Source organism: Glandiceps talaboti, chromosome 3, assembly GCF_964340395.1.
Source record: "Glandiceps talaboti chromosome 3, keGlaTala1.1, whole genome shotgun sequence".
Classification (NCBI taxonomy): Eukaryota; Metazoa; Hemichordata; class Enteropneusta; family Spengelidae; genus Glandiceps; species Glandiceps talaboti.
This window is the reverse complement of record NC_135551.1, coordinates 11,438,210-11,451,929: the sequence shown is the minus strand read 5'-3', so window position 1 is coordinate 11,451,929 and position 13,720 is coordinate 11,438,210. Positions and strand designations below refer to the sequence as shown.

Here is a 13,720-nt window from a genome sequence, read left to right as displayed (position 1 = left end):
CCTGTGTAGTCAATAATTATAATTATGATAATGCTAACCAGGGATCTTATAAAGTAGATGCGAGACAGTCAAGCAGTCCACACTGAGTCATGATAAAAGAATACCTGTCATGTGAAGGGGGGGGGGGGGTCATCATTTTTTTTAGAATTAAGTGATATGGGGTCAGCCTGTTTGTTTACAGATAGGGGGGTGTCTTGTCAGTGACTTTTCGTTGGCCCGATTTCAGAATCCACCTCCCTCCCCCATGCTGGAGAAACTGACTGGTCCCTAAGAACAAAGCGTGGGTTGAAACGCCATGGATGTATTAGTAATACTAGTGACTAATACATCCATGGAGACACTCTCACTCACATTCTGTCATAGCCTATAGCAGTTTTTGGTGAATACGAAAGGAGGATCTTCTGTTCATTTGCAGATAAATCGAATTTGTTAAATACCGAACTCTCAATGCAGAAATCTGATGCATGATAAAAATGTAACTCATACACAAGTAAAGTGAGTCGTTGACGTGCAGAGGGAATCCTCTCTGAGGTCACGGGTCAAGTGTTTGACGTCACTAGGAAAGCCCTTACGCAAAGCGCATGCGTAATATTTAGCGATCTGCAGATCTGATCGTGATAGTCGTCTGTGTCGTGCGTTGAGTTTTTCTTCCCAAATTTTGTAAGTCTTCTGTTTCCAATGGGTTAAGTGGCTTTATCTATTATTATCTGCTGACTTAGAAATCCACTGAACGTACGCGTCCTCAAGAAAAGGAACATTTTTGTTATTTTATAAGGTATTATTGATTGCTTCTTGTATCATTCTCAAGAAATCAAACACAAAGGCAAACACGCCGAGCGAACGTAAACCTAAACGTCAACAAGAATATGACAGATTCTTCAGAAATCGAAAGAGGATTGATGGATGACGTAAAACAACGCGGAGAAGACGAAAGCAACAGGGATGGTGCTAATGCGACGTCACCAGACGCACAGAACATCTATGAAAGTGAAAGTTTTGACCATTCTGATTTACCTAAAGCCCTCATAGCTACAAACGTTGATCTCAAAGTATTCGACAATCCGGACGAGAAGGTAGGGGAAATGTAACACCTCGCATGTAGCTATCGAAAACTTTGTAATGTAAATGCGGATGGGCCTGCCGGTACATCTCTCAGGCTATCTCATTAGTAAACAAGCGGTGAACTTGTAGCCGCGACAGCCGACTAAAAATAGCCAGCTGTGAACCAATTAAGAATCGTAGAGCGTGAAAAATATCAGTTAATTCTCATTACCATCATTCAAGTTTTGTATAAACAATAGGTATGGAAAGATTGACTTTCTCCTATGCTAGTGACATCCTCATGTTATTTATATTTTTTCTCATGCAGTCATTCATTCATTCATTCATTCATTCATTCATTCATTCATTTTAATACGTTTATAATTTGTACCCAAAATGATGCAAATATATCTAATACAAATTATATTAGCATGCTAATTAGGTGATGTAGTTGTTTTGCCATGTTTCACCCAAGAGACTTGTCTTGTTGTCATGGTTACTATCTCATGAAGCTTTCAACACCAAAGCAATGAGTAATCCAATTTTTTAAAACAGGAATCTGTGCTGAATTTTAAATTTAAATCACCATCAACTACTGTGCTAATTAAGTCCTATTGGGTCTCATTTTAACACGAGTTTGGTGAGTTTCTTGAGATGATGATGATTATTATTTTTATCTTTATTGCCATAAGTATGAAATTATACAATGGAATTCGCTTTGCGTATACGAAGCTCGGTTAAAACACAAACAATGTGAATATGAGCATTGTTTTGATTTTTGATTACAGCCAAACAAGATGGATTCTGTTTTGCTGAGGTGTAGATATAATTTATTATCAATTGAATCATTCATTTAGATGCTCCAGCTCCATGCTTCAGTTTTTGTTTGGACTTGACTTTTGTTTAACATCTCTGCCAGACACCAGAAGAGCAGAATCATCTGCATATAACAAAAGTAGTTTACATGTCACTGCTTATTGCAGGTCATTTGTTATGTAACGAAAACAGCAAGGGCCCTAATATAGAGCCCTATGGAACACCACATTACATTAGGTTGTGGTTAGGTAGTGTACTGTTCATGTTACGGCCTGAGTTCTACCAGACAGATATGACTTAAACCATTACACTCACTGTTTGTTCACAACACAGGCACTGAGCTTTTCCAGCATTTGCATGGTCAACTGTATCAAAAGCTTTTTGTAGATCTATCAAAACCATACTGGTCAATTTCCCTTTGTCCATTTTTCATCTGATACAGTGAGTCAGTGAAATGGATTAGACAGGTGACTGTATAATACACAATCATGCCGAATACCAGTGACTCTGAAATGTTTTCTAAGGGGCCGGGTCGATTGTCAGTCAGGTTTTTGACAAACAGGTGGATTTTAATTTGTGGCAGTGCACACCTGGTGCAACACCTGGCATTGTTCACTTAAATTTACATTGTAATCTCTCATATTGTAGTCTAGTTTAAACTCCTATATACAGTATCATTACGATTTACACCTCCACTCACAGTATAGTCAAAGTCATTGCTTGAGATGCAATTTAAAATTCATCCATAGCCACCCACACAGTCATTAACATCATGTCTTTTTCAATCAATCACAAAATTCTAACCAATAACACAGTCCCTCTTAAAGTTAGTGCTTATTGATGCAGTTATGTAAATACTGCCCAAATATGGTATATTTGTCAGCACAGGATGCTACTTTTAAACGCTGTTAACATCACTATAACAGTTGGGGTTCACTGATTGGATGAACAACTTTTTGTGCTGATTGAGGGACTTTGACCAGATGTGGTTTAGTTAGAAACCACGTTGGTATTGGATCCAGACTACTCAAATTGTTTCAATGAAATTCTCTCACAGTTTATGTCAAACCAAGTATTACACTCTGAACAGAGTAGGCCCACTTGGTTATTTTTCACTTGTTATAATTGTAAATTAAAACAGGTTTACAGGGGTGATGAAGTAATATTGTCAGTGACCAGTTAGTATTGAAATAGAATGAGCTCAAGGAATTGGTTTACAGTAAACCATAAGATTTTACTTCTACAGATATATGTTTTGTATATTTCGCTGAGAATGGAAAATACAGAATATTAAGAGTGATGAAATCATGCGTTTTCTTTACATGTACTGACTGTCATTCCACAGTCCAAGTGCCAACACTCCCTTTATCTACACACTATTCTCTACTCTGATCACAGCCCCTTTATCTACACACTATTCTCTACTCTGATCACAGCCCCTTTATCTACACACTATTCTCTACTCTGCCCACAGTTCCTTCATATTGGCAGTCTATTTGCCTGCCAAGTGTTATAGACGTAGATGAGCGTATTGAGAGTTTTATGGTTTAGGATTGAGACATTTAGGATAATACTAATAGTGGATGTGAATTTTACACTGTTTTACACCCTGAAATCTCTTCCCAAATCTTGCCCTAGAGACTTTGAACACCTGGGGTATTTGAACAGTGACACCATTATTGTTCATGTCAAGGTTTCATTACCTCCTACAGACAGTTCTATGTGTAAAATATGTCACATATAATCTAAGGAACTCGGTGGGTTTGTGTAAAAAAGAAAGAAGGATGGAGTTCATTAATCATGTTGTGAAGGAAAGTTGTGAAAATGTCATCAGATCTGATGTCATATGACTACCACCTACATGGAATTACAAACTGAACCATAGATACATTTCAGAGTGTCAATTCTTAAAAATTTCCTCATGAATACATTTTGTATATTTTCATTAAATCTGTGCACTTTTAGTCTCTAACCACAGGGCCTTGAAATTGGCCATATTGTTTACAAAAAGTTTTTTTTGGAATATTTTCATTTTTCTCTTCTTTTTTAAATATTTATTTATTGTTTATTGTTTCCTTTTTTCTTTTTAAAAATATATTTTTCCTACAAGATGCCATGTACAAAAGGAATGATTTGAAAAGCTGGTGTTTTTTTTTTTTTCAAAGTTTGAAGCTAAATATCTCTTGAAACGATAGCCTCAACATTAACGTTTGGGCAAGGATCGAAAATGTGTTTATTTGTGAACTTAATGTCATTGTATCATTTGTGTACCACTATGTATAGCATGTGTTTCATAAGTAAACAGAATATAGAATTTACATATTTTTGAAAGATTTATATACAAGCAACTAATATACATTTGAAGCATATTTTTCATAATTTGCCTAAGGACTGATAACCCCTCTTTGTTCTAATGTTAACAGGTTGTACTTGAAGCATATTTTTCATAATTTGCCTAATGATTGATAACTCCTCTTTGTTCTAATGTTAACAGGTTGTATTTGAAGACATATTCAAACCATATAACACAGAAGGTGACAGCATAACATTTGCATACCTCAAGAACTTCAGAAGAGTTAGAATAGAGTTTGATACAGCGATGGATGCTGCCAGTGCAAGAATTGCCCTGGACAAGAAAGAAATTCATGGTACACTGATGAAACTGTATTTTGCACAGGTAGGTAATTTACTTCTAGTCATCGTAATATGTGTTGGAAAATGGATATTATTAATGAATTAGAAATTTTAGTATAATTTTTCTTAATTTGTTACAGTTTGTCTTTATTATGCTTCTTGCGTTCTTGCAATGTACTGAATATTACAATTATGTCGTGATATTTTAGGGGACTTAGTCCAACCCTATTACTATTAGAAAACAGATGTGTATGAATGTCAAGAAAACAAAGAATTTCTTATCCTTTTGTTTTAAGTATTTGAAAAAAAAATGTTTAGGGTCGGCGGCTTATACTCAGGTTGGTAAGGGTATAGGAAATACAAATTTCTTTTACTTGGCCTAAGCAGACCATGTACCAACAACTTTACTTTTCCAGATTGAAAGTTCCTGATCTGTGATTCTGTGGGAGTCATAAAATATAACAAGGGAAATTCAAATTGAATCAACGGTTTCACAAATGTATTATTTGTACACATTCAAAATTGAACTTTTCCATTGTTACTCATAACTTGATACAGCCAGTATGAATTAACATCAATTGTATTTATCACAAACTAGGCATCTTTTTAACGACTGAGCTGATGGATCATTTCTATCTAAAGAGAACTACTAAACATACCTGAATAATCTAGTTCCTATACAGTATCATTATGATTTATATCAGAATCAGTAACCTTCACTCACAGTATAGTCAAAGCTGTTGTTCTAGAAGTCCTGAGATGCAATTTAGAATTCATCCACAGCCACCCACACAGTCATTAACATCTCATGTCTTTGTTAATCAATCACACAATTTTAACCAATAACACAGTCCCTCATGATAAAGTTAGCATTTATTGGACATTATGTAATGTCCAAATATGGTGTATTTGTCAGCTCAGGATGCTACTTATACACTGTTTATGTCACTGTAGCAGCTGGGGTTCACTGATTGGATGAACAATTTTCTGTGCTAATCGAAGGGACTTTGATCAGACTGTGGTTAGACCACAGTTGGCATCCAGACTAACCCTGAGTAAGAGTAAAATACAATTGAAATGGATCAAAAAGTGAAACACAACTTTGCTGAAAGTAGTCTGAAAGAGCAAGTCGGTGGTCTGCTTATGAAACCAATCACTTAGTAGAAACAACACCGTGATCTTTCAGGCTATATTCATGCATACCAATAAAAGAAATTTTAACTTGTTGATAATGACACGAATCTCTAAACTATGTGGAAACATAGACACATCACTCTCGCCAATGTCTATGGTGGAAATAAGATGCCTCTGCATTTATTAGTTATATAGCAGTAAACTCATTAGTTTTATTTGCCATCCTGTACATGTATGATAATTGATATTGTACGTAATTCTGACAGTAATTCTGACAGATCTAGTGACAGTAATTCCTTTGTGTAATCTGGTTGGTATGAGTCATCGTTATATCGTAAATAGTCTCTCCAGTGTGGAATACTGGAAGTGAGTCATTTGGTTCAAAACAATATTTAACATGTTCTATGATAAGCGGATATAGCTTTAGTCATCATGGTGTTCACCATTTGAAGGTGGGGGGAGGGGGGGGGGGGCTAATGACCAATCTCATTTCTGATATAGACATATCATATTAAAACTGACATAAGTGTAAATGAGTTCTACTAGAATGCAATGACAGAGTATACAAACCAATGATGTATGGGACCTATCATTAACAGTGTAAGGGGTGAACCATTTGATATCCTTGTGGGGGGGGGGGGGGAGATGCCAAATGGAGTTGCTTGAAAAAAAAATCCAGATGTAAGTGGGTGATGGAAAAAAGACGGACCATTGCTGCTGGGGGGAAAATTCTTGGCAGTGATACGATGCACAAGTTCGAGTGTACTGTTGAACCTACTAGTACCTCTCCAACCAGATCGTTGTCAAATCTTGACAAACATTTTCAAACACATGCCCCCCCCCCCCCCCCAATATTTCAACCACATGAAGTTGCTTTTTACATGTTGGTGCTGTCTTGCATGTCTGAATGTTGTAGCTCACCAATCAAGTTGCGGTTTGCATTTTCAGTGTCATCATGCCATGGCTTCAAAACTGTCAGTGATGTTTATTTAAAAATCAAAAATGTATTGAAACATCTTTATTTAGTTTCCTAAATATAATCTGTGTGTGATAGAACAGCATCTTTTTACTCTCTTTATTACCTTGTGCGAAAACCAAACAGAGAATTGTGGCAACAAAAGTAGGTGTTCAACATTGGCTTAAAAATAAATCTGAGTATCTGAAAGGAGGAAAGAAAAAAAAGTTGCCAGCAGAGGCGAAGGAGAAAAAAAATAATTCACAGGCTAGCAGGTGGGAAAAAAATAATGACTCTCCACCAATCTTCCATGCCACCCATTCCCCCCCCCCATATCAAATAGTCCCCCCCCCCAACAAAAGTTGGTCTCGTATTCTGTCAATCAATCAATCAATCAATCAATCAATCAATCAATCAACATGAATTTTTCAACTTTTTTTTTTTTTTTTTTTTTTTATTAATTTTTATTTTAATTTTTCAACTTTGTAATTTTCAAAACAAAAATCTGTTTATTTTTCAATCGTGTCAATTAATTCAATTTGTATGCGCGGAGTATCATTATATTGATTGAAGTTTTACTTTACTATTTTTAATCAATTGTTAGTAAAACACATAATGTGAGCACAATGCCAGCTTGTATTTCAACATTACCTCAATGGTTTTAATATGGGCATTCTGAGCAACTACAAATTATTATATAAGAGTAATTGAGAGAGTACACACTCTCACTGGTGATTTGATTAGGTGTGAAATGATCACCAAAGAAGTCTAAAATTGATTTTTTTTGGTATGCCAAACTGCATATCTGTGTATAAATAATACATTTATGTTATTTCAAGTAGGAAAACATAGTGGAGTTGTTTTATGAATAAAAAAATCCAAAATAAACACCCATTTTTGTTATCCATATGGCCACCTTAACAGAATGTTCATGACATTCTCACAAGCCAGAGTTATTATTTCTAAAATGGGAGGCTTGCCATAAAACAGGCTGTGGTTTGTGACGATGATTCATGAGAAATTATAGAGTCCATACTGGCATGCATATCATTTGATGATTTCTCCTACTAAGCAAAATTTAAAAAAGTTGTGTTTCCAATAACTGACTGACCCTAGTTTAAGCCACCGACCCTAAACATTTTTTAAACATTTAAAACAAAAAGATAAGAAATTCTTTTGTCAAGACTCTTCTTGACCTTCATGCACATCTGCTTTCTCTCCCCAGTGATGTCTGTACAACAGTACATATTTCATCAAACTATCACAGATTGAAGGGGTATTCTGACTGACATTTCATTTGGTTTTGGTTGAAGCAATATTTTTCGAAAAATACAAACAATTATTTAAAGATAAAATAAACTCCTGACCTACCTACCCTGTTTTGTGAGGCCTTGTTATCAGAAACACAATCATCTTACCAGGAGTAACTCTAGTGGATAAAGCTTTTTTGTGTGTGTGTGTGTGTGTTTTGTTTTGCAGCCACCCCCAACATCTGATGAGATTGCTAAGAATCCTCATCTGGCACCACCACCAGGATTTAGACAGTTTCTAATCTCGCCGCCCTCATCACCACCAGTTGGATGGGAACCTGCCAGAGAAGCCACCCCTGTTATCAATTACGACCTATTAAATGCTTTGGCTAGTCTATCTCCAGGTGAGTGAATGACGGGGTGGGGGGAGTGGTGGGTAGAAGGAGAGAATTGCCAGACAAGAGAGGAGGGAGGGGTAGGAGGAGGGGAGGATTGCTAGACAAGAGGGGAGGGAAGGGTAGAAGGAGAGGGGGATTGCCTGAGACAAGAGGGACGGAGGGGTAGAAGGAGGTGAGGATTGCCAGACAAGAGGGGAGGGAGTGGTAGAAGGAGGGGAGAATTGCCAGAGACAATAGGGGAGGGAGGGGTAGAAGGAGAGGGGGATTGCCAGACAAGAGGGGAGGGAGAGGTAGAAGGAGAGGAGGATTGCCAGACAAAGAAGTTACCCTGTCATCAATTATGATCTAAATGCATTGATTGGTAGACTATTTCCATCTCTCTCTCTCTCTCTCTCTCTCTCTCTCTCTCTCTCTCTCTCTCTCTCTCTCTCTCTCTCTCTCTCTCTCTCTCTCTCTCTCTCTCTCTCTCTCTCTCTCTCTCTCTCTCTCTCTCTCTCTCTCTCTCTCTCTCTCTCTCTCTCTCTCTCTCTCTCTCTCTCCAGGTGAGTGAATGAAATAGAGGAGGAAAGATCAAGAGATTGTGAGCAGAGGGAGAGAGAGAGAGAGGGGGGACAGACAGATGCACAACTGTTTTCCACACCCCAATTTTAAACTCAATCTGGGATGGGTCTTGATACAGAGGTATACAGTGTATACAGTAGTTCATACATGTGCCCATATTACAACACCACTGTTACTTACAAAAGGTGACGTGTATGTACTAAAATCTGTATGACTCCTTTCTGAGGTGGAATAACCCAAAAAAATATAATTGCAAGGTTTAACTCTAAAAAGTCCCTCTAGCCATTTGACAAAGTCATCGATCACACAAGATACAACATACACTGTATTTGTAATGTTTTGAAACAATTTGGAATAGTGGTTTTCAAAGGATATACTACTATGATTCTGTTTTAATTTGTAGGCGATACTCACGAATTACATCCAGCTGATGGTGATAAACCTAGTATTGTGGTACATGTATGTGAAAACACAGGAGATGAACCATCCCTGAGACCGAAGATGATACAAACTAAATGTCCAGATAGGAGGTGACCTGACCAATCATATTGAAGACATCAGATACTTAATATTCTAAATACATCAAATTTGCATGTTGATTTCCACAGGTGTTCACACAATTTTCTTGAAGAGTTAGTTAGGAGTTTATTACTTCGTGGTTAGCATTTTGTGGGATTTGGGGAAGTTATAGAGTTATAGATGGTAAGACACACATGTGGAATATGGTCTAATTTTACTGGATTGTCAATATTTTCCGTAACATATACAAAACTTTACAATTTCTTGCAGAGTTGATAGTAAATGAATTCGTGCTTGAATTTTTTTTTTTCAAATTAGGAGGATTATAAACATATTAATCCATTTTGCTACACTATGCTTTGGGCACTTTTCATCAAATTTGACTAAAAATTTCAAAAAAAAAAAAATATTTTTCTTTGCGTAGAACATATCTCAGTCCAGACATCTCAAAGAGTGTGGATGTAGGATTAACTTTCAAATGACTAGCGCCCTCTAGTGGCAAGATTAGTATGTGTAGATAGGTTGAGGGTTCTGAGCCATTCAAATATTTTCTCAGTCCTTCCTTTGAATACAAAGTGTTAGTGTTATTGATAATGAAACATAAAATATGAATTTAAGATAGAACAAATTTAGAATTTTTCACTCATAGAGAAAAACTTTGTCACAAATAATAGCATTGGTCTACACAGTGTGTGTTGAACTTTGTATATCTTGACTTTAATAGGTACCATATACCTAGTTATACAGGCGAGAGGAATGATAGAAGGATGTTTTCCAGAGATATAGTTTTCATAGTTTGCTAATAGATGTCTGTGACATTACAACCTTTTATTCATTGTGATTTGTCTTTGTGTTGTCATAACACACATCCAGTGTCAACTGAAAATGTTCCATATATACATGCACATTGTAAAGAACTCAAAACATTGTGTATTTGTTATTGTTACATAGGTTTGGGAACCCATACAACATATGGGGATAAACTGGTTAGACTTGCACAGATATTCTTACCTTGTGTCGTGATTCAGATGGTGAACTTCAGTAAAATGAGTAGTTAACTCTGGTAGAGTTCAATGATTTACAATGTAAAACAACATTGCTATTATTGCATATCGGATTAATTTGTTGTTCCTCATTTGGATATAGTCTGTATGGTATGCCGTGGCAGGGCGCCCTCATACATCAGTCAACCACTCCCAGGAGAGGAGACAAGTGAGGGCACAATGACATGACGTATCTAACAGTCTACATTTGATAGTTCAGACGCTATTCAGAGAATAAAACAACCCAAACAGAAAGCGTTCACGAGAAGATTGTAAAATATATATTTATGATCACAGTTGATCATTTTGCAAGTTGAGGTTATTTTGATACTCGAGATATAAACACAGTCTGTTTACTGCACAACACAGCATGCATCTGATAGAGGGAACAGTTTTACCGCGGTGTTAGTTAATTCTACTAGTATAGTCTGTAGTGAAGTGGGGGTAATATAGAGTACTTGTTTTAGCAACTTTGACTTTTCAACTCAAATATTGTAAAATGTTCATTTTCAAGGGATTCACTGAAAAAAAGGCAATCCCATTTTTACAACGAATTAAAAAGTACATTATTGGAGTAAAAGGTAATTTGTGTGAAAAACACACACACAAAAAAAAAAATAATTCTTGAAATGGAATTCAACTAAGCAATTTTTCACAGTATTGAATTGTGTCATTTTTATTTTGCCAGAGTTCTGATTAGGTATCATTCAATATATAGTTACATGACATCTGTTTTATGTTATATTTATAATTATTATTCCCTACTATTTTTCTTCGTTCAGCCAAGGTAAATACGAGTGACCTAAGGGGCTTTGTCACTATGAATTGATAGACGAGTAGTGTCAAAACCCACACTTGTAGGTCATGAGTATTTTCCAGTTGAATGAAGGAAAATATTGGAACAATATAAGTATGTATACCACTTCAAGCATAATTTATAAAATGAATTTATAATATTGATATGGAACGTTTTGACCTATATTTCAAGCATCTCAGAATTTGTGACGTAGATATGAGTTGTTGTGACGATCAAGGTATATAATCCATATTTTCTGTTCCAAGACAATAAGTTGGCTTGTGTATGGTATAATAGTGTTTACTTTTATATACCATTGTGTCTTGTATATATTCTTTGCTTGATCACTACGTATATCGTTGTACAAGGTTACTGTAATATATATCAACACCAGAGATTTTTTCGGAAAAGAAAATCTTTTATTTCTACATTTTGTAGTTTTCACTTTTTAGCACAACGTAACCGAGGTTCAGCATGCTATAGGCATCAAATTTGTCTGTGTGTGTGTGTGTGTGTGCACGCATGTATGTGAACAACTTAAAGGGAGAAACCATTGGATCGATTAATTTCAACTTTGGTAGGCACATTGATAATGGTGTGTAGATAAAAAAAATTATGAATGAAAGCAATCTGATCAGTGGTTTTCAAGTTACATCTAGACTGTCGACAGTCGTTCGTGCCTTTTTTGCTACATTTTATCTAAAACTAAAGTTGTCGCCTCACTCCGATCCGGAGCAGTACTATAACCACAATGTCATACTTATTGAACAGCGAGTGCCGGCCTTCATAGTTCATGCCTTCGGCATTCACAGTTCCCATCAGTATGCATTAGTATTCAGTGCTTCGGATCAAGGCGTCGACTTTGTTTTAGATGAACAAGCAAAAAAGCCACAAACGACTGTCGACTAAGTTACGCCCAAAAGAGTGATTTTCTATCAAAACAGCCCTTCTTTTACAGTGGAAGTCTATGATGTATGGTTATATAATGTTACATTATGGCTTAAGTCCATTGGATGTTCCATTATCCTGTAGGGGTGTTTTCATGTTTGAGGTTTGTTTCTCTCACTGCATGTGTATGTCAGACATTGGATTTCAGTTGTGCACATTGCCATTGGCAGTATTTTTTACAAGTTTTATGGTGTTTCCATCAATATGTCTAAATAGTATTATTGAACTTGCAATGAATCTTATAAAGGAATTAAGTTTATTTGAAAAAAAAGTAAGAAAGAAATATGGTTTCACTGAAATACTTGATCTTGTATTATCAGAAATATGGAATAGCAATATACAATCATATGATTTTGTGAACTTAGAAATGACATTGAAATTTTGTAATTCAAAGAATTAATTTAAAGGCCTGTATTAGGCAATCATCTCTTAGCTGTAGATAGATTGTTACCTGGGTATTGTTTTGTGTGTGATAATTCCAATGGCAGTCTAGAGAATAGGATATATGTATATCTGACTTGACCTACTGTCTTGACAGTATAGCCCAGAGACTTGGCTATCTGATTTGACATACTGGCTTGACAGTGTAGCCCAGAGACTTGGCTATCTGACTTGACATACTGACTTGACAGTATAGCCCAGAGACTTGGTTATCTGACTTGACATCCTGGTTTGACAGTATAGCACAGAGTATGGGCTATCTGACTTGACATACTGGTTTGACAGTATAGCCCAGAGACTTGGCTATCTGGCCTGACAGTATAGCCCACAGACTTGGCTATCTGACTTGACATACTGGTTTGACAGTATAGCCCACAGACTTACAATGTACATAGAAAACACCTATTAATTTACATACGTATAAACCTATACCTGCCACATTTTGTATTTCTACTGAACCCTAACGTGATGCATTTATTTGTAGTTATTTGTACTTTAAATGAAACTCCCCATGTTACAGTAAAATCCTTGATTTAACCAGAGTAGTGCAGAATCTGATATATATCTTGGTATCTGTTTATTTTATGTAATATTTATTTTCCATGTTAAGCTCAGAAATAAATCGTTTAATGAAAACAAATTATCACTTTGGAATTTTTGTTTGATATATTCTAACTAGCCCAGAGACTTAGCTATCTGATTAATATACAACTGTTTGCCCACATAGCCTAGGCTCATTACCTTGTCAGTACACAAACCTGTGCTGATTTTGGAATTAACACCGACAGCTTAGCCTGTTTACTGTGCTTTTGAGATACATCGTTAGTAGGTTATATCTCTTAGCTGTCGTAGCCTGTTGCTGCGCTGTCGTGATACATCGTTAGCTGTCATAGCCTGTTTACCGTGTTGTGTCGAGATATATCGCTAGCTGGTCATACTTCCTACCTCTTGTAGCCTGTTTACTGCACTGTTGAGAAACACCATCAGCTGGTCATACCTCCTAGCCCTCGTATATGTAATCTACACAAAGGTTGGGCGGTATGACCAGCTAACGATGTATCTCAACAGTGCAGTAAATGAACTATGAGAGCTAGGTTGTATGACCAGCTAACGACGTACCTCAACAGTACAGTAAACGAGCTATGAGAGCTAGGCGGTATGACCAGCTAACAACGTATCTCAAC

At 36.4% G+C, this 13,720-nt stretch overlaps 1 protein-coding gene across 1 annotated transcript; it reads left to right on the top strand.

The window, feature by feature from the left end:
* Nucleotides 1-564: 564 nt before the first annotated feature.
* Nucleotides 565-13,179, top strand: LOC144432516 (calcipressin-2-like). Its single transcript, XM_078120740.1, has 5 exons — nucleotides 565-660; nucleotides 809-1,073; nucleotides 4,352-4,534; nucleotides 8,060-8,234; nucleotides 9,193-13,179. Exons 2-5 carry the CDS (start codon nucleotides 867-869, stop codon nucleotides 9,321-9,323), a joined length of 696 nt encoding a protein of 231 aa, XP_077976866.1. The 5' UTR covers nucleotides 565-660; nucleotides 809-866; the 3' UTR covers nucleotides 9,324-13,179.
* The last annotated feature ends 541 nt before the right edge of the window (nucleotides 13,180-13,720 follow it).